Source organism: Chanodichthys erythropterus, chromosome 6 (genome assembly GCF_024489055.1).
Source record: "Chanodichthys erythropterus isolate Z2021 chromosome 6, ASM2448905v1, whole genome shotgun sequence".
NCBI lineage: Eukaryota > Metazoa > Chordata > Actinopteri > Cypriniformes > Xenocyprididae > Chanodichthys > Chanodichthys erythropterus.
The window spans coordinates 20,099,845-20,124,808 of NC_090226.1; the positions used below are offsets into that span (position 1 = coordinate 20,099,845).

The window sequence follows — 24,964 nt, forward strand, 5'->3', positions numbered from 1 at the left end:
CAGGTTTTTCTGTAAATATGTTTACATTTTTACTGTTTTTTTTTTTTTGTTGTTTTTTTTTTTTTGAAACCACAGCTCATCAGTTCTGGAAACCTCAGCACAACAGAATTTTTTTTTTTTTTATTGTAACACTGCTACTAGCTATAAGTAACTTTGCAACTATTAGTCATTAGTAGACAGTCCACTTAATATCTGTTAACACTTTATTTTGATGATCTCTGAACAGACATTCTACTGACTATAAGCAACTACATGTCAACGTATTCTATAGCTAGTTGACATGTAGTTGCAAAGTTACTTAAAGTTAGTAGAATGTCTAAAAAGGACTATCGAAACAATATGTAAGCTGTTTTTTATACACACAAATGCCTTTTAGATGTTTTTAAAAACTTTTATTTATTTCAGACATGACCATGTGGCTGAGAAAGACTGATGTACCTTGATGCCACCTTTGGCTTTGCGAATATTTTTCCTTTTTGCCAGCTCTGCGTCACTGGGCTGCTTATTGGCGGAGGAGTTATCTGCAGCTTTGCGATTTGATGCTGTAGAGTTTAGAACAGAATTAAACAAGCTGGAAAACCTTCATATTTTCCACTTAAATAATTCAGGATAATGATAATGATTCAGAATTAAACATCAGTATATTTGCATAAATATGAGCATTAGCACTATAATAAGTCCATTAAACAAAACTGCACTCAAACTCAAAAAAGTTATCAACTCGAAATGAGGGCAAACTTCTGAAAAAAAAAAAAAAAAAGGTGGTAAGAAACAAACACCACTAACCGCTGGTGGTACAGACATACATGCACATGTATGTCAACATACACCTGCTTTCTTTTAAACTCACCAGGTGGAGTAGAATGTGGGATTTTCGGTGAAGTGCGTTTTGGTGAAGATTCTGGTCGAGGTGCAACAGGTTGCACCGGCCTGGTTTGCTTTGCAGACAATTTTTTCAGACTCGCATGTCTTTTCTCAAACATCTCTTGAACGTCATCCAGCCTTTTAAGTGCAGTTTGGGCTTTGCTCTGCATGGGAAGAGATTAAAGATTTAAGAGATAAAAGGTTTATTTAAGTTATTAATCAGGAGCAGATGAATAGAATCATTAACATCTACAGTGAGCAGTAAACTACACTGAACTGGAGCACATGTTGTGACACCCTCAAACTTGTGTTTGTCAACTTTCTTTGTAGCCATTTTTTATGTGTACTGTATTTTTGCAGAACTAAGAAATGACTGCCTAGGCATATATTCTTGTGTCAGAAGACCAATATACTGCTATAGTACTGCGGAGGATGCTGAATTTACTTTCTTTTTTTTTACTGTACTGTAATTGACAGTATAGGCTACTGTATTGTGGTGCATTTGAGGTTTATGCAAGTTGATGTATAGTTTTGAGATTTTGTTTATAGTTGTGAGAAGATGTTGAATGGTGTTAGGAATTGTGTGTTAGCAATCAAGAAAAACAATAACTAGATTGAAAAGTTTAAAAAGACAAATTTATGCTGGCTTGTCACAAAGCCAATTTAAAATCTTGCTTTAAATAGTTTGGTCAGTTATACAGTTGGCCAGAATAGATAGATGTTCTGGGTGTTTGCCAAAGTGTTGTTAGGAGATTCTGGAAAGTTGCTTAGCTCTTGGTATACAGTGGTATACTGTTGCTGGAGTATGTGTTTTCTAGGGTGTTTGAGTGAGTGAGGGTGTTCTGGGTGAACACAAACAGACATTCCCATCACTGTTAATAACAGAAACTCAAAAACTGTTTGCAAAGCTGTGGAAATTCAAAAGTTTTTGTTGCTCTTTAACTTGCACTAAAATATGTGATTTATACGATCGAAGTAGCCTATGTAATCAGGGCCGCGTTATCCTAATGGGCAACATGGGCTGCAGCCCAGGGCCCCGACCACTGGGGGGCCCGCAAAACAATCCTCTTTTGCGTTTTAAAATGCATCGTCGTCACACACCCGAATCAATAGTCACAGGCGCAGCGGACACGCGCGCCGGAATACAACCAGGACAGTGGCGTAGCGTCTGGGTATGCACATGCAGGCCTGGGTGGATTGGTGGCCCGCTATTACAGGCTTAACACCAACCAAGGTATACTTTGGGCATTCGCATCATGTCATTTTTGTCATCAGGAGGGTTCGCAGACGTCCGCGCTCCCCATCCGTGTGCAGCCCAATTTTTGTGATGGCACGGACCGCGTGTGTACTGTACAATAGCCCATGTGAAAGTGAATTGAGGGCTTGAAAACAAAAGTCCACTAGTGCGCAGTGGACACGCCGAACGCCTCTTTCCGCAGCCAAATAAAAGCTCGCACATTTTAAGATACTGCACAAGATGTGAACAAATGTAACTCGTAGCCTACACTCGTTGGGGTGGATACTTTTTATTCAACGAAATAAAGTGCACATAAAACGTGATGGAAACATATTTAGAGAAGAAACTAATAGTTCATTTATTAGGTATAAAACGTGCATTAAAAAAAGGGGGGGAGGGTGCCTTTGCGTTCGTCAGCCCAGGGCCCCGCGAAGGCTTAACGCGGCACTGTATGTAATATTAATAAAACTGCTCATCTCCTTTAGTGATACAAGCTCAAAATAAAAATCTGTTGATGTTTTTCATATAGTGTCTTGACTTGGTGCCATGGTGAATATGTTATTTATTTATTTATTTTAAACTGTATAGATGATTATTTTGTGGTAATGCAATATTTGTGAACACAATTGTGTATGTCAGAACCAAAAACTATGCCATAAATCTCAAAAAACTATGCATGGGCGCTTGCTTTGGTGTTGCCACCCCTCATAGACCTCATGCAACCCCTTTGCCACCCTATAAATAATTTTCTAGATCCGCCCCTGACACTGAGCTCCAGAATTCTGAAACTAGAAATCAAAATGTAGTTTAAACCTGTATAAACAGTCTTAGGACCAGATTTACTAAACGGGGCAAATTAGCGCGAAAGCGCAATTCCACAAATGCGCCGATGGGAGAGGCAAGTTTTGCGTGTGATCGACTGCTGACGCGCAAATTAAAGAACAAAGACACAGTCACATCATTTACATAATAACCAACACAATATACCAAGAGCAGGGCAAATTAGTGTTGGGTTGCAGAAAGTAGAGCTGATGCTTATCAGGTGCGGGTTGCCACAGGGGCTTACATGTAATAATATAAATAAATAATATATTATATATATATATATATATATATAATATACAGTCATGTAAAAAAGTTAGGACACCCTATTGAATTCCATGGTTTTCTGTATCAGGACATATTAAAAAATAATCTAGTGCTTGGCAGGTCTAAAAATTGAAAATAAAACCTCAGATGAACAGCAACACATGACATATCACACCATGTTATTATTTATTTAGCAAAAAATTAAGCCAAGATGGAAAAACCATGGGTGACAAAGTTAAGACACCCTATGATTCAATTGCCTGTTGATCCAATTTTAGCAGCAATAACTTGAAGTAATCATTTTCATCAGTCTCTCACATTGTTCTGGAGTAATTCTAGCCTACTCTTTTTTACAATGTTGCTTCAGTTTATTGAGGTTTGTGGGCAGTTATTTGTGCACAGTTCTCACCACAGCATTTCTGTCAGGTTGAGGTCTGAACTTCACTGGGCCATTTAACACATCGATTCTATACTTTTTCAGTCATTCTGCTGTAGATTTGCTGGTGATCTTGGGATCACTGTCCTGTTGCTTGACCCAATTTTGACCAAGTTTTAGCTGTCAGACAGATGGCCTCACACCTGCGCTAGAATACGTTGGCATACAGAGGAGTTCATGGTTCACTCAATGACTGTGAAGTGCCCAGGTCCTGTAGCTACAAAACAGGCCCAAAATCATCAGCATGCTTGAATTTTGCTATGAGGTGTTTGTGCTGATATGCTCTTTTGGTTTTCACCCAAACGTGGCACTGTGCATTATGACCAAACATCTCCACTTTGGTCTCATCTGTCCAAAGGACATTGTTCTAGAAGTCTTATGGTTTCTTTTGAGTAGGTTCATACTGTCTTCTTAAGTTAAGTACTGTATAAAGTTTCTTTTAGTCAGACAGGAGAGTTTTGTTTACCTGCTTTACTAGTTTCGGCTGCTTCCTGTAGCCTGCGTCAGAAGCGTCACGTGATGTTGCTGTGACGTGTCTTGTAGGCTGCTTATGTTGCTTATGCTGTCTTATGGTTTGTTCAGAAAAGCCTAAGCTGTGCTGCCATGTTTTTTTAGACAGAAGAGGTCTGATGTCTTTCCTCCTTGGCACTGTGTTAACACACACCTGAAGGTTCCAGACGCTCAAACTACCAGAACTTCTGCTTTTATAGAGGTGATCACACTTGCTGATGATCAGTTACATTTGATTAGCAGTGCCTGACTGTTACCCTCTTAATTCCTACATGACTTAAGGCCTACATGACTTGGCAAACGATATTTTTGGCATTCCAAAGAATTTAATATAAATGGAAAATACTTTCTCCCTTCTACCATGCACTCTCTGTTCTCTGCGGTGTCTCCTCCTAGCAGCAACAATTGCACCATGTCATAAAATGGGTTAAGACATGCTTTTTTGGGGCATTAAATAATAACGCAAATACCAGTGAATCGACATTAGTAAATCATGCTGCGTGATTCATTTAAATACTCTCCTCCCATAAAATTTAGCCTCTGAAAGGGAAACTCCTACAAATGCATATGCAATAAGGTCAGCAGTAAAAACAACTCAGTTCACACCTTTTGAGCATCTCTTTAGTAAATCCTGACAGTAGATTGTGCTGACGCAAGCTGTTGGTAAATGTGGCCCTTAGGTTTGAAACACTGAAGGAATATTATTTAATATATAGGAAAATATTTAATATTATTTCTAGGTAAGGGTATAAATAATGAGAGTTCAGGCATAAGTGCTGCTGCTGCCATCATTAAAGCAACAGAACATCAATCAAATTGTTATGATGATAATATGATTATGATATGATAATAAGATTTGTACCTTGACCGGCTCTGAGAGGGCGATCTCATACTGGTTGCTGAGGTCTTTGAGATGACTGAGCTGCTGCTCTTTGGCTGTTTTCATGTACCTCTCGATGTCCTTCAATGCTGCTTCTGCACCTTCCTGGGTCTGGCATCTGTCTACAGCCTGAGAGGCCAACAGATACACTCCACTCTCACACCACTGGATCACCTGCCAACATACAAACATAGATGCACATTAATGGACCCCATTTAATCACAGAAAAATAAACTGTGCAGGTTATCTAACCTGTTATATTTTAACTTCTAAACACGAAATGAAAAAAGATAGCTCTGCTGTAATAATGTTGATATTATTTTTTTGTATTACTTTTTTTATAATAATTTTTTTTTATATAACATACAGTAGAGGCCAGAAGTGATGTCCGACCTAGGAAAATTGGCTTCTTCACACTTTATTTATTATTATATACTTGGAGTGTAAAACTGATGTATACGTTTCACATTTTTTCAAAACATACCGAATTGTGTGGACGTCATTTTTGGCCAAATGGACGTACCAATCTTGCACTCATTATTTTTGTAACATGTAGTTCTATGTCTATGCAGTTTCATTGTGTTTTGGTTCTGTTTTCCCTGTTCTGGTTTCACTGAGTTCCCTATGCTTATTAGTTCTTAGTTCTGTGTTCGGTCTCAGGGTATGTTTACACGACAACGATATAAAACAACAACATCAACAAAAAAAACGGAAAAGTTTATTTCTTTGTATAGATGACAACACTGTCTCAGCCTATCTCAGCCTAAAATTCAATTAATCACTATGTGTAAAGTATTAGCTATATTATTAGATGTTATTTTGTGGGTTTTAGTGAAAATGGCCAGATGAAAGGAGGATATTGTTGAAATTGATAAATCTAGTCAATCAATTTCGGATATTTCTTATCTGCAGGATGTAAATGGACACAATGTCCACAGAATTTTTTCAAAGCACAATGAAACTATTACCATGTAAGACTAACCAACGGCTACAAGAGGCTGGATTGAGAGGTTTTGTACCAGTAAAGAAATCATTTATTAGTTTTATATGCTGCAAAAAATACCTTGAATTTTTACATTAAAAAAAATGGTGGAGAAAGCAAAAACTACATTTTCTAAAATTGTCCTAATTTCAGTTTTGTAAATGTATTTGTCTTCTGACAACCTGCAAGCCATCTCTCAAAATCATCCATTTATCATGACTCAATCATTCAATTTGAAAACTCAATATTAAGGTGCCTTTGTGGAGTTGTTTCACAAACCTCGTCGATTCCTTTGTGGACTTCAAGTGATTTGGTTAGAATGTCACGTTTCTTTTTTGCCTCATTGCTGAAGTCATCACAGATCCGACGCAGTTCGACACACTTTGGGCGGATGGAATCTATTGCGTAATGGTTACTTTGAATGAGCTGGTCCCCATGCTGAGCGTGAAGCTGAGCTTTCTCCAAGGACTCCTGTACAGATCAGTAAACACAATAAATCTTAAGAGTACAGTGCTATCTTGACTTTTATTGCAAATTGACTTGTTACAGTAGTCAAGCCAAGTCAACTTTATATACAGTGCTTTATACAATACAGAATGTATTATGTGTGTATTATCTATTTTATTGTCTACTTGTTCTTTTCTTTCTTTCTTTCTTTCTTTCTTTCTTTCTTTCTTTCTTTCTTTCTTTCTTTCTTTCTTTCTTTCTTTCTTTCTTTCTTTCTTTCTTTCTTTCTTTCTTTCTTTCTTTCTATATGGTGGGGCCAGTGATTGGAAAAATAAAAATGTAAACTGCTGGTTTAACCAGCAAAAAAACAATTGTTGAGCCCTCTATTCTGTTGAACTGAATGGGGTGCTTTGCATATCAGATCTGGACTTAGATTCAAAAGATTTTGACCTGAGCTTTGTCCTCCAAGGTTTTCAGATCCCCGAGTAGGTGATCGACTCGAGCCACACAGTCCCCGGTGTCGGACAGCCCCAATAAGTCTTCCATCAGGCCGTCCAGAGAAACTTTCACCTGATGCCAATGGATACAATAGACCAATTTCAACTTGATTGACTGGACAACCGCCACAGGTGATATTTGGTATAATGACTGCCTATTAAGTTCAGAGAGACTTCATTTGAACACATCCATTGCACCGTACCTCTCTGAAGTCCTGCTCAAAGTGCCGTAACTGTAAACACTGCTCTAATTTGAGGTGATGCTTCGACCAGAACTGTTCAAATGCATTCTCCGTCTCATCGAGCTGCGCTAACAACCTGAGACAAACAAATGCTTTTAAAGTGAGTATGTCAGAGGATCTAGAGTGAATTAGATGTCACAGAGGAAGGTTAGATGACACTAGGCTTTAAAGAATAATAACAGAACTGTAACAAGAGCTACACAGGTCTAACACCTGCTAATAGAGCAGCTAAAATGGAGGAAATGGCACTCTATATATATATAAATATATATATTTAGAGAGAAAGAGAGTGCCATTTCCTCCATTTTAGCTGCTCTATTGGCAGGTGTTAGACCTATATATATATAATATATAATATATATATATATATATATATATATATATATATATATATATATATGCAAATCAACATTATTTTTATTTTAAAGGGTTAGTTCACCCAAAAATTTAAATTCTTCTGTGTCATTCTCATACGCTGTTTACGTTAAGCGCTTGAATGAATGAATGAATGAATGAATGAATGAATGATTGTGTCGTGCTGCTCAAGTGAATAGCGGTGGCCAACGAGTCGGCATTCTGTTGTAGAACCTGGAAGCGCTGGACTTCAAAAGCGTAGGAGAATGACAAAGAAAAGATGGTGTTCGAATAAAGTCATTATTTTTGTTTCATTTTTGTGCACAAAAGGTATTTTTGTCGCTTCATAACATTAAAGTTGAACCACTGCAGTCACGTGTCTTCAGTACCTTTCTGGAACTTGAAAGTGGTGGTTAAATTGCAGTCTATGGAGGAGTCAGACAGCTCTCGGATTTAATCAAAAATATCTTAATTTGTGTTCCACGACATGAGAGTGAGAAATTCATGACAGAATTCTCATTTTTGGGTTAACTAACCCTTTAATGTTCTTGGTTATGTTATGAAAAATTCATAGTGCAAGTTAAAAGTTAGAATGTTCTGGGACTTTCCTTTTTGGCTGAAGTCATCCATATCTCTATTTGCATTTCTGGTGGTTAAAATCCCTTACAAAGTGAATATTCTGATTTGCTGTCAAGTAGGAATGTCACGTAGCAGCCCAGAAATGTGTTACATCATAATTCTGATTCAGCTATCATTATTAATGCTGTAACATTTTGTGTGTGGCTAAATCTTTTTACACACCTTTCAACAGTTGTTTGGTTCTCTACCTCATCTGGGTTCAAAATGCGGCTCTCGGTTTTGCTGGCCTGGTCTTTGATACAGGACAGCAGGGTATTTCCTTGTTTTACGGCCAATTTTAGCTCGTCCTGTACAGAAAGAAGGAATGTGACATATGAATACTGAATGAACCTGTATATATGCAAAATTCAGGCATGAAAGTCAATCAAGATAAATACAGATGATGTTTTGTTGCTCCATTATGTCAGAAACTGTTCACTGAAAGACAATGAACTGATAAAAGATAACAGTCCGATCGCACAGATACAAGCACTAAAAAAAAGGACAGATTTATAACAACATGGCTTAAACAAATCATATTACAACATTAGAACAACATGAACCACTGTTCCATAAATGTGAATGGCTACCTTGAGCTTATCGTGTTTTTCGGTGTGTGTGATAAGCAAATCTTTAGTGCACTGCACGTCATTGGGAAGTTCAGTTTCTGCCAGGTCAGTTCCAAACTGCTGCAGCATCTGTGCTGTGCTCTTCACTGTTAACGCAAAGTTCTCAACAGCCTAGGACACAACATTTCATTTAAGAATAAATCTTCATTAAATAAGTTAATTAAGGTTTTATTTATTAAAAACAACTTCTCACTGTGCGATGGTGAATCCATTGACTGTGGCAATAGTCCAGCGTTCCCCCCAGGTCACAGGTCAGCTGGCCTTTGTCAATGTAGCCGTGCAAGTCTGACAGGGAATTTAGCATAACAATCTACAAGATAAAAGAAAAGAACATATATATATATATGGAAGTGACATTTTTTGTAACTTTTGGGGAACAGGAACAAATTTTTCTTCTACAGTAATTTGTAGAAGTAAAAGTCACTTTTGTTAACAGTCAGTTTGAGCAGCGTTGGTATACTGCAACAACCTCAAACCACTTGTACATTCATTTTCGCAGGAACTAGTTTTTTCAGAACCTGTGGTTGGCTGCTTGTGTGCATATGTCTGCAAACATTTTACAGAACATATATGGTAAAAAAACAGTTGTGGGGTTAGGTTAAAAGAAAATTCTGAGTTTGGGGATAGTTTTTAGAGGTTTAAAAGCATAACTGTGAGGCTTATAATTAGGGCTGTGACGGTGGCAATTTTGTACTTCCACGGTGGGAAATCAGCAAGAGTTGAGTTATTTTTATTTTTATTTTTTTTTTTTTTCTGAGGTTGGGTTAGACTTGCGTTTTGCCGTCATTTTGATGGACAAGATCGTAAAAAAATCTGTCATAATCACTTATTCATTTTATATATTAATCATTTAAATTTTTATATTTTTAAGAGACATTTAATAGCTTCTTATTTTGTCCCCATTTTCATTTTTATTCACAAACTTATAGGATAAGCAACAGGCCTAGGCTATGCATTTTTATATATTTTGAAAAGAAAGTTGATCAAAGATTCCCTATTCACTTCCATTGTAAAATACAGAGTGTCTATTTACATTGTCATGGCAGATTCAATGTCTCTTTGTCCCTTCAGATCTGGTCTCGAAGAAAACAATAAAGTGAGATGCCAGCTCCACATCTGAATCTCTCTTAGCTGGGGCACAGTTTTTATACATTTTTCTTATCTGTTACAGTGTGAGATCCACCCCTACAGTTATATTCCATTATTCCATCTACAGGGCCTTTCCTCCCACACCTCTTTCCCATGTACTCCCCAACCTTTCTACCATAGTCATTTCACTAATATAATTGCAGGTGTTGCTTATGTAAGAGACAATTTTCTGACCAACTTCTAGCTACTGTACATCGTTTGATTTCATTTCTCATGGGCCTTCTGCCAATAGGTTGTTTGTAATCACGTGGTTCTGGTGACGCGCGAAATACCGGTGGAGGGCAAGCAGTGAAAATTAGAATGGAAGAGATGGGGAAAAGTCCTTTCTGTGCTGGTTTAGAAAGTTATAAACAGAAAGTCACAACATATGTTGGACGTGATCTTTATGTTATGAAGAGTAGCGACTTTTCCACTGAATTGAAAGACTTTCCTGCCATCGAGGAGGTATGTGAAGAGAATGTGAAGCTGAAGTCAAACCGCGTTCAGTTCTAGTCTGGGTTTGTTTATATAGCGCTGCCTTTCTGCTAGTGACGTTAGGGCAGTATTTTTGATTTTCTGTCGCGATTGTGAAAAATGTCGCCGTTGTAGGTCATTTATGTTGAATCGAGAATTGCAACAGGAGCTCACATCATCGTTCAGGGAAAAAACTGGATGGTGTAATGCAATTGTTGCCTTATACAACACGTTATACAAACGATACCATGAAGAATGTGGATATTTAACCAAGTCAAAAACAAATAAGGTAAGCAGGTATCAATATTCATTTCAGTATCAGCAGATGCAAAACGCTATTAAAGGCGACAACTTTTAAAGTAAAAAAAACGATGTAAGTTATAAAAAACGGTATAAGTTATGTTAACGATATAAACACCTTCTGGGTTCTCGATTTTATCGATTTGAGCAACCATAAATGACGCAAAGCATACGAATTTTGAGTTTTTGATAGGATTCCTATATAGAAAAATCACTCCCTGCCCTCCAGACTCATTCGCGCTGCTGCTGTGGCGTCATGTGCAAACAACCTATTTGATGGTCAATTATTTTCCCATGGACCAAATGAAACATTGTATCAAACCAGTCAATACACCTCAGAGGCAAGAAGCCCTCATATGATGCACTTAACAATGGTCTTATTCATTTCACAGCCACCTGTTGTCTGGTAGAAAATTACCAAAAAAATTTGCTTAGTGGCAAGTAAACTTGTCTGACCCTTACAGTTACATAGGCCAAGAGGCCTCAAAACACTTCTAGCTTTTATAGTAAGCAAACTAATTCTACAATTGTTTTCTATAGGATGGATAAAATACTCCATCAGCACCAAGTGCAAATAGCCCACCTTGTTGGCAGAGGTTATTTACACTAACTCCACCCACCACTGTCTGATTGAGCCAGATAAAATGACAAAAGAATCCTGCTGACAATGGAATCAGTGGTGTGGAGAGTAAGTCGGATGGCGTTAGCTTTTGACACGACCAACCCGAGTTTACGCATTTTACCAAATCAAATATCAGCATTTTAAATTAAAATTAAGAAAATATTTATCTATCGCTATTGGCACTTAGTGAAAACAGACGCGTTCTTGTAAATACCTTACTGTAACCCAGATTTTTGCTTTATTGAAATAAGAGTTTCAGAACGACACCTAAATCTGAATTATTTCTGTAAATAATGAATGAACTGTGAAATGAATCTGCAGATGACATGTGAAATGAAGTGTACAGTGCAAATTTCCTCAACGTCACAAGAAATTGCATGCAGATTAGAATCTCACGCACAAGATATGGCTGTGGGAGAGTGGCATTTACAGAATACACATGAATTCGGTATTCCACTGCTCGATGGCAAGCAGCGATAAAGCATCTTCTCAATGCACAATGCAGTGCTTTTTTCTCATTGTATGTTTTGTACATTCTTTACCACCTGCTAAAGTGCTGTTACACCAAGGGTAGATATTATCTGCAGACAGTCTGTAGATTAACACCCTTTCAGACATGCATAAAACAACAGGGTAACCAGCTGTGTTAATAATTTAGTGGATGAGTGATCATGGTTACAAACACTCCAGAGGAGCCATGCGCGTCATATGGTGAATGAACGTACATGCTGATGGTCCAGACAGACAGAAGCATGCTTACCGGTACCTTCAATTTGAAGTCATCCCTATGTAACCGCATACTGACATCAGCGATGGCCCTCTGGAGGAGGCGTGAAGGCTTGAGAACCAGAACAAGTTGTAGATTTCCAGGGAAGGAGCCCTTTTAGTCATGAAAGGAAATGAAACATGTAAACAGTAAAAATAAAAGTTTGAATCATTTCCTTTTGCTAACAATGCTGTGGCATTGACTAAACCTTGTGAAACCACATGAACACATCAAACCTTTTCAAATGAATTTATCAAATGTAAGACAACACACAATTTCCAGTGAAAACCATCCTGCTTGGAGGGTTATAAACACTTATAATTGGCTTACCAGTGAATACTAGTGAATCAAAAATACATATTGGAGGAAGTGCTGATGAAGCGTTGACTTATTATTTAACCCTCTACAGCACAGCGTTGCCTTCAGGCAACAGAAAGTTTTCTTAAGCCCTATGTTTAGTACATTTACTTTAAATGATTTACCAATTATAAAGTTTGAGGAAGTGTGGTGTGGGAGTCACTATTATGCACCATTTAAAGGTAGGGCATCCTGTTCTTCTGGTCACAGTAGCACATGGTGTGAGAAGGCGGCAAGATTATTTGCTTTAGTAATCTTATTTAAAAAGACATGAACTGTACATAAAAAATGTGTGTGTCTATATGAAGGTGTAGAGAAGCCGATGTTTTATGAAGTGTTTTTTTGTTTTTTTGCATGTTCAGAAATTCAATTTTTCTTGCCGCTGCCTCAGGGCAACGTTGTGCGATATGGGGAACTTTTCGAGGATGTTTTGGACAATACCTCACATTGGCCATAATGTGTTATAAGAAGGGAAGATGCAGGGTTCCTGGGTGTACACCCAAAGTGATGTGCAAAAATTATAACATACACCTCTATTTCACAGCAGAGAAGAACTTTTTGAAGTTTTGTACGGAGTGAAATCTTAGTACATGAAGTACATTATATGATCTATGCATGTATCAAATTCAATATATCAATGTCTTTCAAGTGTTTTTCCCTTTTTACTTAAAGGTGCCATCGAACGTTTTTTTACAAGATGTAATATAAGTCGAAGGTGTCCCCTGAATGTGTCTGTGAAGTTGCAGCTCAAAATAACCCATAGATTTTTTTTAAATAATTTTTTTAACTCCCTATTTTGGGGCATCATTAACTATGCACCGATTCAGGCTGCGGCCCCTTTAAATGCTCGCGCTCTCCACCCGCCCAGAGCTCTCTACTCTATCATTGCATAAACAAAGTTCACACAGCTAATATAACCCTCAAAATGGATCTTTACAAAGTGTTCGTCATGCAGCATGTCTAATCGCGTAAGTATGGTATTTATTTGGATGTTTACATTTGATTCTGAATGAGTTTGATGGTGCTCCGTGGCTAACTGGCTAACGCTACACTGTTGGAGAGATTTATAAAGAATGAAGTTGTGTTTATGCATTATACAGACTGCAAGTGTTTAATAATGAAAATAACGACGGCTCTTGTCTCTGTGAATACAGTAAGAAATGATGGTACCACATTTAACAGTACATTAGCAACATGCTGATGATTCAGCATGTTGCTGATGATTCAGCTGTGCACATCCAGATGTTAATACTGGCTGCCCTTGTCTAATGCCTTTCACTATTCGCAACTATTGGGGGCGTACACCCCGACTGTTACGTAACAGTCGGTGTTATGTTGAGATTCGCCTGTTTTTCGGAGGTCTTTTAAACAAATGAGAAACAATGGCATTTGAGACTCACTGTATGTCATTTCCATGTACTTAACTCTTGTTATTCAACTATGCTGAGGTAAATTCAATTTTCAATTCAATGGCACCTTGAATGATTTCTTGACATTTTTTCAGAAAAAAAATCCGCTCTGAGCCTTGTCTTATGATAATTTTCTCTATGATTCTATACCATTGTTGCAGAGTGAACGAAAACATATTTCGGGGTTGGGAGAGGGTGGAGGGTAAAAAAAATGTTTTATCAATAAAATGTTCCCAAATGAGCCAAAAAATTATGTGGATTTTTTTTTTTTTTTCATGTGCCATCAACATGTTTGCAGTAGAGGGTTAAACCTTTAACATGTTTTCAAATGACAGGCCTGTTGATGAGACATGTAAATATATGGAGATCTGTAAAAATCATGTTGAAGAGCTGTTCTAACTTAAAGGCTTCAGCAAGAGCCTGTACAAACCGCTATCCGTGCCAGAGAAGTGATTGCTGAGTTCCATTTGTCCTTTCTGCGGTCCAGGATGATGATGAAGCCGATGCTAGCAGCATCCATGCTGAAGGATGAAGAACAGATACAGACTAGTCAGACATTGAAACCAAAAGCATTAGACAGAAATCAAACATTTTAGAGTATTGTTATTTGCCTGTATTTACACTTGGTTTCACTACACGTTTTGAAAATCATTCCCACTTTTTATCACAATAAACCTAAAGATAAAAGATAAATGAGGTTTTACCTTGGTATGCTGGTCAGGTATGTGACAACATTAACGAAATCTTCATCTGTCACTTCATTAAAACCTGAGAACTCTGGGAAGGTGATGATAGGAGATCCATCTTTTCCTCTTCCTCCTGCAAATATTTAGCGCCTAGTTAATTCACAGTTATTAAACATGAGAAAAAAAAAGGTTTAACATTAAATGGCACTCGGTGGTACTTTAAAAACATTTGTCTTTTCAAACATTTGTTTGAGCATCTCGATGAGCACTAAGGTGATAGTTTACAGACCAAGTCATATTTTTATTTTCTCCCACATTAAACGGAAACTAGTATGAGCATGGTGTGAAGGTGCATTCTGCAGAAATCGGGTGATTAAGACCATGACCTACATTTTTTCTCACAGTAGCTTTCAAATATAGTTCTTTCATGTCTGTTTAATTCATTCATGGGACATACAGCTGGCATTATCCACAAAATAATTCTTAAGTATTCACCATTCTACATTTTCATTTGACTTTAGATTTTTGATGAATATACTAATTTGATTTTCAGAAAATAAGAACCTCAACAAACCACAAGGGGGTGACAGTGGAATCAGATATTTCTATTGAGTTCTGACCATAGACTGTAAAAAGGTTCTGACACATCCATAAATTATCTGACTACATACGGTTTTAAAAATGTTTGTTAGCTTGATAACAAATCAGACCCTAAAAAGACCCTAAAAAATTTAAATGGTTATGAATCTTGTAACTTATAAAATTGATACATTTTCATGCTTGCATATTCGTTTGCTGCTTACACTGCAAAACCATTAAATTAATTATTATTGATGTACATTTGAGTCATCTACTTGTATGTTACGTTTTAATTTTACTTGATAATTTAATATGTAAGGAACAGTGAAATATTTCACTTTTGATTAATATTTAGCCTTTTTTTCTCATGATGGGGGAGGCACCTGTGTTTCTTGGTGATTTCAAACATCAGCACTGTTTCTCAGAAATCGCTTACTGCACCTTTAAAGGGTTAGTTCAGCCAAAAATGAAAATAATGTCATTAATTACTCACCCTCATGTCGTTCTACACCCGTAAGACCTTCGTTCATTTTCGGAACACAAATTAAGATATTTCAAACAGTTCATGTGACTACAGTGGTTCAACCTTAATATTATAAAGCAACGAGAATAAATTTTGTGCACCAAAAAACCCAAAATAACATCTTTTCTTTTTTTTTTTTTTTAATTTTAGTTTTTATTGGAAAAAGATGCAATTTCACAATATCAGTTTATGACATTTGTCACTTTTACAGCATTTCAAAGAGAGAGAAAAAAAAACTGCTCAAGGGTCTTCATGACAAAAACGATCAATATATCTCGTTAAATTATATTCCAATTTTAGCAAAAACTATTTACAAAAGAAAGGGGGTGTAGACACAATATTTATATAAACACAAAACATATGATCTATAACAAAAAAACATTTGGTTCAATGGGGGTTATAAACTCTATCCATTTAGACCAAAAATCATTAAACATATATTTTTGGTTATTTATACAGAAAGTAATTTTCTCCATAATAAAAATACTTCTTACAATGTCAATCCATTCCGGTATTTGTGGTGGGTTAGGTTGTACCAGCATCTAGTAATAGCTTTTTTACTTGAAGCAAGAATAATTCTGTTTTTCTTAACGCAGGAAACCATTGACACCTTTCCCATGTAGAGTGTCTCAAAATTGAAAACAACTGAAATGTCTAAAATTTTTTCCAATACATTATGTATATCTTTCCAAAAACTTTTGATGATAGGACAACCCCAAAATATGTGAAAATGGTTAGCGTCCTGTGAGCCGCAAAGTTTCCAACAATTTGAGTTGCCCAGAGATTTACTTTTCTGTTTTGGCGTAATGAAAAAGCGAATAGTGTTTTTCCAGCAAAATTCTCTCCAATAAGAAGAACGAGAAGTTGCCCATTGAAATTCGCATATATTTTTCCAGTCTTCAGTTGAGATGGTGATACCACTTTCTTCCTCCCATCTCTCCTTGATGTAGAGAGATGAATCTCCTTGCATATCCATCAGAGCTCCATATAGTTTAGTAATAGTCTTTAACATTGGTTCAGCCTTATAAGCTGAACAGAGTATTTTAACTAGAGGCCTCTTAATTGGATCTTCATCAGTCCCCTTTTTAATTTTCTGACAGAAATGATGTCGGAGCTGAAGGTATCTGAAAAAATCCTTGGACTCTAAATTATATTTTTCTTTTAGAGAATTAAAGTCTATCAATTGTCCTTTATCTATAATTGAACAATAAGCAGTGATCCCTTTCTTGGCCCATAGTCTAAACCGCATGTCTAAAGTATTTGGTTTAAAATCTGAATCATGAAGCCCATTTCAATACAGTCTCAAAATAACATCTTTTCAACAATATGTAGTGATGTCCGAATTCAAAACACTGCTTTGAAGCTTTACGAATCTTTTGTTTTGAATCAGTGGTTCGGATCGTGTAAACGAAGCCTCATTTACTAAAATCAGATGACTTTGGTGCTCCGAACCACTGATCGCTTTAAAAAATTAAGGTTGAACCACTGTACTCACATGAACAGTTCAAATATGTCTTTAGAACCTTTCTGGATCTTGAGAGGTTCAGTGAGATTGCAGGCAATGCAGGCCTCACTGAGCCATTGGATTTCATCAGAAATATCTTTATTTGTGTTCCGAAGATGAACAAAGGGTGTGGAACGACATGAGGGTGACTAATTAATGACAGAATTTTCATTTTTGGGTGAACTAACCCTTTTTATAATGGTTATAAGCACATATATGTTATCAATCAGGGGTATCTGTAATTGTATGATGTTTTCTGTCTATTTGGAGAAAATCTAAATAAAGTGAGGGGAAAATATTTTGTTATTTTTAACTTTTATTGTCATATTTTTACAAAAAAAAAGGAAAAAAAAAGTGATATCAAACATTAAAGACCCTTGCTATAGGATCACTAAGCCTGACATATCTCCAGAATTAATCTGATAAGAGATTATAATATAATTTTAGCAAAATATTCTCCACTGTCCCTGTCAGTGTGAATATGTAATTGCCTTATTTATCTAGTGCATTGTGTTCATTCCTGAGGGCAATTCTGGAGAAAGATGTGTTTGTTTGCAGTAATGAGGCAGATCCACTCAGAGGTCACATGTTCATCCATTTTTAGACTTCAGATGCCACACTCGGGTGATGTATAGGTGATGTGTTAAAAGTAGTGCATGTTCCTTTTACATTTATATTTACAAACCACACACATACTCCGGCCCACATCTGCCACAGCCCCCATCTTACACTAAAAAAAAATCCCAGTAAAATTTATGGTAAAAAACCGGCAGCTGTGGTTGCCAGAACTTTACCGTAAAAAATACAGTAGCAACGTTAAAAAAAAATCTGTTAAATTTACAGTAAAATAACGTATTTCATTAACTGATATAATGTTAATTTACCAACCTAATGAAGTACTAATATCTGTTTTGTATCTTTATAATACACTGACAGTCACCAAACACGATGAGAGTCACATGATGAATCAAAGTTCATCACAAGCAGCTTTTCCACAAGCTGAGGAGGACAACACTAACATATAGAAGGTGCACACAGTGTCATTTACACACACACACACTAAACACCATCATGGTAACATGCATGAAATTTTAAAAATGCAATAAACATTAATTTAACAACATTAAATGTAACATAAAACCCTAATGTACATAACTGATTAGAAAAAAAATGAGAAAAACTAAAAAGAAACAGTTATTTCAACGAAAATATATCAAATGTGAAGTGTCACGCAGAGAATTGTGGGAATGTCAATTTACGTTTTTTCACTGTAAATTTTACAATGAATTGTTATTTTTCTCTTCCCAAAACTGTGAATTTAACGGTATTTTACCGTAAAATTACATTAAATGTACCGTTAGATCTATTACAGTTATTCACCGTAAATGGTACTGAAACTTTCTGTAAATCAATTGACAGTTTTTTACTGTTAAAATCACGGCCATTTTTTACAGTGTACCTTGATGTAGTTTGTGGTTTAATGCACTCAAAAAATTACTCTAGCTGCTTGCTCAGTTTATTTAAATAAAATAAGCTGAACCAACACAAATCTTTAGTTTTTTACTTAATTGGCATTTGCACCCAATTGTACTATGTTAAATGAAATTAAATTTGCAAAAAGTTAGGTTAACCTAAACCATTTGTGTTAGGACTACACAAATCATTTATGTTGCATTGATTGAAATTGGGCAGTGGATTTCTAGTTCCCAGCATGCTTTGCGTAGGGATAGATCGGGACAGTAAATGTTGAAATAACTGCTGTTTAATGTGTTTTTTTAGGAAAGGGAAATACCTTTTAAAGTTTGATGTTCAGTTATATTTGACATTTAAAAGAGTTTATGTTATGTCGATTTTTATGAGGTTACCATTATGCTGAAATGTAGACCTTGTGATTAGGCTATGGGTGGCTACATGAAATAAATTGAAACTGGTGTGATCTCATTCAGTTAGGATGAATTTTATTCATCAGTACAATTAACTTCAGTTCAACTGTGTGGAAATAAGACTGAACACTGAAGTAATAATGCTGAAAATTCAGCTTTGATCACAGGAATAAATTACAGTTTACTGTAAATTGACAGAAAACAGCTGTTTTAAATTGGAATAATATTTCACAATATTACTGTTTTAGTTTGTATTTGTAATCAAATAAATGCAGGCTTGGTGAGCAGAAGATACTTCTTTTAAAACATTAAAAAAAAATCTTACTGACCCCAAACTTTTGAACGGTAGTGTATATATTCGATATATATCAAAGGGGTCACCGATGCACAAGTCAATGAAGGCAAGGTCTACTGTAACCAAGTCACACAAAATTGATGGTAATGGGAGGAATGTGTCACAACACAGTGCATCGCACTCTAATATTTATGGCTCTGATGACCTGGTCCACCATCGAAATAGGCATGTAAACGTCTGAACTGGACCTTGGAGCAGTGGAAGAAGGTCACCTGGTCCGATGCGTCCTGTTTTCTTTTAAACCACGCCGTGTATGTGTGTGCTGTTTACTTGGGAAAGTGATGGTATTAGGATGCACTGTTGGGAGACGGCAAGCCGGTGGAGGGAGTGTGATGATCTGGGCAAGGTTCAACTGGGAATTCATGTGGACGTACATTTGACACGTGCCACCCACCTAAACATTGTTGCAGACCAGTTACACCCCTTCATAACAGTGTAGTTCCCTGTTGGAAGTGGCCTCTTTCAGCAGTATAATGTGCCCTGCCACACTGCACACATAGCTGAGGAATAGTTTGAGGAACATGATGAAATGTTCAAGGTGTTGACCTGGCCTCCATATTCCCCAGATCTCAGTCCAATTGAGCATCTGTGGAATGTGCTGGACAAGTTCGAGACACGGCGGCTCCACCTACAGGACTTTTTGGATGTGCTGCTAACATCTTGGCGTCAGATCCAACAGCACACCTTCAGGGGTCTCGTAGAGTCTATGCCTCGGTAGGTTTGCGCTGTTTTTGGCAGCACAAGGAGGACCGACAGCATATTAGGTAGTTGGTCATAATGTTTTGGATCATCTGTATGTATATACTGTATACATTTCTGTGTGTCTTTCCGGCTTTGTCTCACTTGCACAGACAGGCTCTTGTTTCATGCTTCAATTCGGACTACTAGTGAATGAGACACATTTGAAGTCTATTCTATTAAATTTCTGATCATCCCCTGTGATTCACAGAGGCCTAATGGACAACAACACGCTTTTCAGTGGAAAGCAGCACTCAGGACAAGAGGAGTCAGCTAAATAGATTGCACAAAGTATGCTGGGATTGTTTTTAACCGTAACATTACGTAACCGGTGCAGTTTTGATGGCTGGTGCAGGCTTATTGGCAGATGAGGAGACAGGGAGGCAGGCCAGGCCTCAGGAGATCTGACTGGGGTGGGAAGGAATGAAAAAGCTCTCCAAGGAGCAGCGAGTCTGTAGTTACGATGTCCCTCCCACTTACATCAGTTCAGCGTGTAAGTTTTTCCACCCTGTTTTGAGAGAGCTCTGCATGTGCTGAAAGTGGTAAACACTGCTGTTTTATTAGTTAATATTAATCATTTTGCATAGTTAATTATTCCTCAGTACCACCCGGCAGCTTCACAACCAAGGCTGTTTAAAATGAATTAAAAGTAGAGTCAAATACATTCTATATGTGTTGCAAGCAGCTGTCACCAGCTGTTGATATCTCTGGCAGTTGCCTAATTGTTTAAGCAGGATGGTGGCGTAGCCTAGTGGTTAAAGGCATTAGCTGGTAAACACGCCAAGCTTGCCACAGTGGTGCTGTATGACTGATGTATCAGTTTTCTCTCATTTATCCTTTTTATTCAATATATTCACAAACTTGCAAACAATATCATGAAATATCTGATATTCAGATTCTCAAATACATAAGTGTATTTTGTCATTTAAACACCTTTACATATAATGATTATAGTATTATAATTTATTATAGGGATGCAGCAATATTAAAAATTTTAGCTGATACAGATAGGTTGTTATTTTCAGGTTATGCCTGATATCCAATAAATGGCAAATATTAAAATGCTAAACTATTTTGTGTAAATTAGCGTAAATAAAAATGTATTAAAAAAAATAACAACCTCACCGGCAGAAATTAACATTTCAAATCTCAAGTATATTTTTATTATTATTTTTAAGCAAACAAATATCCATCTAAGGATAAATAAAAAAATGAAACACTAAAAGTTAAATTAATACCTGATTAATTTAACTTTTAGTGTTTCATTTTTTTATTTAGGCATCATAATTGTACAATGTGTAGAATGGATATTAATTTTGAAATTTGCTAGATTATATTTACTGTGACTTTGCCATTAACTTATCTAAAAAGCTTTTAAAGATCAATGTTATTTGAACATTAGTTAACAGCAAAGATAAATCTAATTTTAAAAATAATGGAAATAAGCATGCACAATTAAAAGGCACAATATGTAATATTTTTGCAGTAAAATATCCAAAAATCACTAGGCCAATGTTATATATTTTGTTCAGTTGAGTACTTACAATATCCCAAATGTTTCAGACTATTTGTAAGTCGCGAGAAAAATCGCGATTTTAACCAAGGATACGGGACGTGTCCGGGAGTCGCTGGTCAATTGCGTCATATTTATTTTGCGGATATATTTTGTAGAAACCATGGAAACACCAAAGACGCTTTAATATATTACATGTTTTATTACACAAGGGAACAACTGTTTGGTTACATTTATAGAGAAAAAATGAATTACTGTTATATAGCTCAACACGTTTAGTCTTATTGTTTAAATTTAGTTTTCTTGATTACCATGCTTTTACCAATGGTTCAGAGAAAAACACTATTTTGTCAAGTTCAAAACATACAGGGGCTTAACAGGTTCTATATCCAGTAGCGGTGCTATATAGCACTTCAGTTAGGGCTGGGCGATATATCGCATGCGATTGTCACGCGCATTTCGTCAGTAATGCCGGTTCCCTGATTACCGCTAAATCGGCATCAACTGCTTTCAAATGGAGCAGCATTTAATACACAGAACCGTAGATCACTGACAAGCTACGCAATATCACGTTCATTATCGCAGATTAATCGCCTTCGATAATGAACGCGACATTGCGTAGCTTGTCAGCAACAAGATTTATACAGCACTTAAAGTGGTTCCCCTATGATTACGAGCCAAAGAACCATTTTTAGTACTATATAGCACAATTTTTTTTAGAGTGTAATATTATTAGAAAGTAGTACAGCGTAGTTGAGTAGTACAGCATTTCCTCCATCATACAGTACGTTTTAAAATTAATTGCATGCCATTTTTCAACACAAGCCACCCAGCATTTATTAATTCATCTCTCATTTACAAATACTCCAGCGGCCTTGCTCTGCCCGATTTTTTTCCACCGGCTGTGAGGTGAAGACAACATCTCCCGAGACAACAACTCTGCTTCAAGCTGCATCTTTGTTTTGAATAGGTGACCTCTTGTGGCAAAAATCTACATATTGTAGCTTTAAATATCCAATATCGACCAATACCGATCAATTGAAAAATATCAGCAGATAATCAATATGGAATCGATAAATTGCGCATGGTATTGGTATTAAAAAATCATGTTTTTGTGATAGATTTTTATTTCACTCAGTTATTGAAATGGTTTCATGTTGAGTGAAACAATGACCTCTGCCGTTTGACATTGAAGGAAAAAAATCATGACCAGCAACTGATATTTATGGTAAATTTTCTCAATTCATGCACTATCACCAATAAGCCCTTGGATATTTCTCTGTTCATCATTTTATAATATGCATCATGGGAAAATGAGACTGCAGAAGTCTGTTTTCTCTGGTTTTAAGCGTTAATGAGAATCTGAGGAAATGGAGGGCTGGGAATTGTACAACAGTACTGACATGATGTGTTTTGTGAGCATTTGCATCAATTAACCGCCACCACAGAAACCTGACCCACGTTTGAGAAAGGGTCAAAGTTCAAAACATCACCAATGGCTAGTGAGCAGGGAAGTGCATTGCTTTTGAAAAAGAAAAGAAAAAAGCCTTTGTATTCCAACCTAGCAAATAGATATTCATATCTCACCTGAAAGAAGAGCAAATTGCCTGTGAAGTTGTTCAATTATGTCGACAGCCAGTAATGGCCTGATCTCCTGCTGCATAATCTCATCTGTGAGGAAAGAGAAGAAAGTACAGGGGCATTAAAATCACAGCAATTCTGCAAAAATCATATTCAGGATAACCGTAAGATACAGTGTCACAGAGTGCATCAGTAGCTCGACCCTTCAGAGTGAGCGTCTGCTTGGGAAGGAGTTTCCCCTGTACAGCTGCTTCCTTAGAGACGACCTTTAGACATCAACACAGCCTCTGGTTTGTATCCGTTCATCAGGGAAGCGCTCCTTCAAACAAGCCATTCTTTTATGCCTTTGGCTTTACAAAAGAGCACTCGAGCGCTACTATTCTCTACTGATCTGCTGAGGGTCACCCTAAATCCCAATGAAGTCTGTAGACGAACAAAAGCTCCTCTGTACATGTACACAAAAGACTGCATTAACATTGACTTCTCTTTATCAGACCCTGTTAAGTCTTGTGAGGAAACTTGCTGTAGGCTACAAACAATGAGTGACTACTGAAATGTTGGGATGTATTCGAGATGCGGTGATTTTAGGAAGTCTTGAGCCACTTAATTGAAGTTAATATCCTGAAACCAGTAGTCAAAATGTTTGACAGGCAGAGTGCTGTAAACCGCAGAACAACCTTAGCTGACAGAAATGAACATGTTTAAGTGTTTTTTTAGGTCCTCACACATCCTTCTGGAGTGTGTTCTACAGGAAGAACAATGTGCGTCAAGGAGCATGTGAAAACCAGATGTTATCAGCTGGCTGTGGAGTCGCAACCATTGACATGTTCATGAATTACAATACGAAGCCAAAGACTTCCCCAGTGGAAAGTCACAGTGACCGGATCATACAGGACCACTCCCATGACAGAAAAAACAAACAATGAAACTTTTTTTGCACAAATGCAACAAAAAAAGTACACATTCATAATGCAAAAGGTTTATAATGCATTAGAGTGTACAAGAGATTTTCTTGATTTTTGTTCAATGATCAGTGACAGGCATTAAGGTGATTTAGATCAAACCGTTACCATTTTGTTTATTAAGGGGGCATCATCCAAGTTAATGTCAGTAAATTATGGAGTGCCGCAAGGGTCTGTGTTAGGCCCTCTGCTATTTTCAATATACATGCAGCCCCATGGTACACTCAAAAAAAAAAAAAAAAAAGGGTGCTATATAGCACTAAAAGTGATTCTTGGCTCGTAATCATAGGGGAACCAATTTTGGTGCTATGTACCATCATATCTTTATCAAATGGTGCTATGTAGAACCCATTAGAGGTGCCATATCACATTTTATTTCTTCAACAAAAATGGTGCTAAACAGCACCAACAGTGGTTCTTTGCCTCGTAAAGAACCTTTAAAGGGGCTTAACAGGTTCTTTGTATGGCAGTGGTGCTGTATAACACCTTAACCACCCCAAAGAACCACTGAAGAACCACTGAAAAACATACAGGGGCTTAACAGGTCTTGTATGCAGTAGCAGTGCTATATAGCACCCCAGTCATCCTAAAGAACCACTGAAGAATCACTGAAGCACCAAGATTTTAGTACTATATAGCCTTTTTTTTTTTGCGGTTTAATATTATTAGAAAACATGGAATTAGTTTCCATTGTTATGCCGATGATACACACAGCTAGATGAAATCTCTCAATTATCCAAGTTGACAGAATGTGTTAAAGATATAAAATATTGGATGACCAGTAATTTTCTAGCCTGAG

The 24,964-nt window shown here is 36.9% G+C and overlaps 1 protein-coding gene across 8 annotated transcripts in view; it reads right to left on the reverse strand.

The window, feature by feature from the left end:
• The window catches only part of mcf2l2 (MCF.2 cell line derived transforming sequence-like 2), a 109,593-nt gene that overhangs the window by 62,488 nt on the left and 22,141 nt on the right, over positions 1–24,964 (reverse strand). For 7 of the 8 annotated variants that reach the window (XM_067388347.1, XM_067388351.1, XM_067388352.1 and 4 more), the window contains exons 2-14: positions 23,210–23,293; positions 14,546–14,660; positions 14,272–14,362; positions 12,070–12,189; positions 8,979–9,095; positions 8,747–8,896; positions 8,340–8,464; positions 7,146–7,260; positions 6,896–7,015; positions 6,278–6,469; positions 4,999–5,190; positions 851–1,028; positions 439–542 (exon numbers count right to left, since the gene is read on the reverse strand). In XM_067388347.1, coding sequence (XP_067244448.1) covers positions 439–542; positions 851–1,028; positions 4,999–5,190; positions 6,278–6,469; positions 6,896–7,015; positions 7,146–7,260; positions 8,340–8,464; positions 8,747–8,896; positions 8,979–9,095; positions 12,070–12,189; positions 14,272–14,362; positions 14,546–14,660; positions 23,210–23,293 — 1,703 coding nt within the window. The remainder of the gene's footprint in view (positions 1–438; positions 543–850; positions 1,029–4,998; positions 5,191–6,277; positions 6,470–6,895; positions 7,016–7,145; positions 7,261–8,339; positions 8,465–8,746; positions 8,897–8,978; positions 9,096–12,069; positions 12,190–14,271; positions 14,363–14,545; positions 14,661–23,209; positions 23,294–24,964) is intronic. The other variant, XM_067388348.1, reaches the window with a different exon arrangement.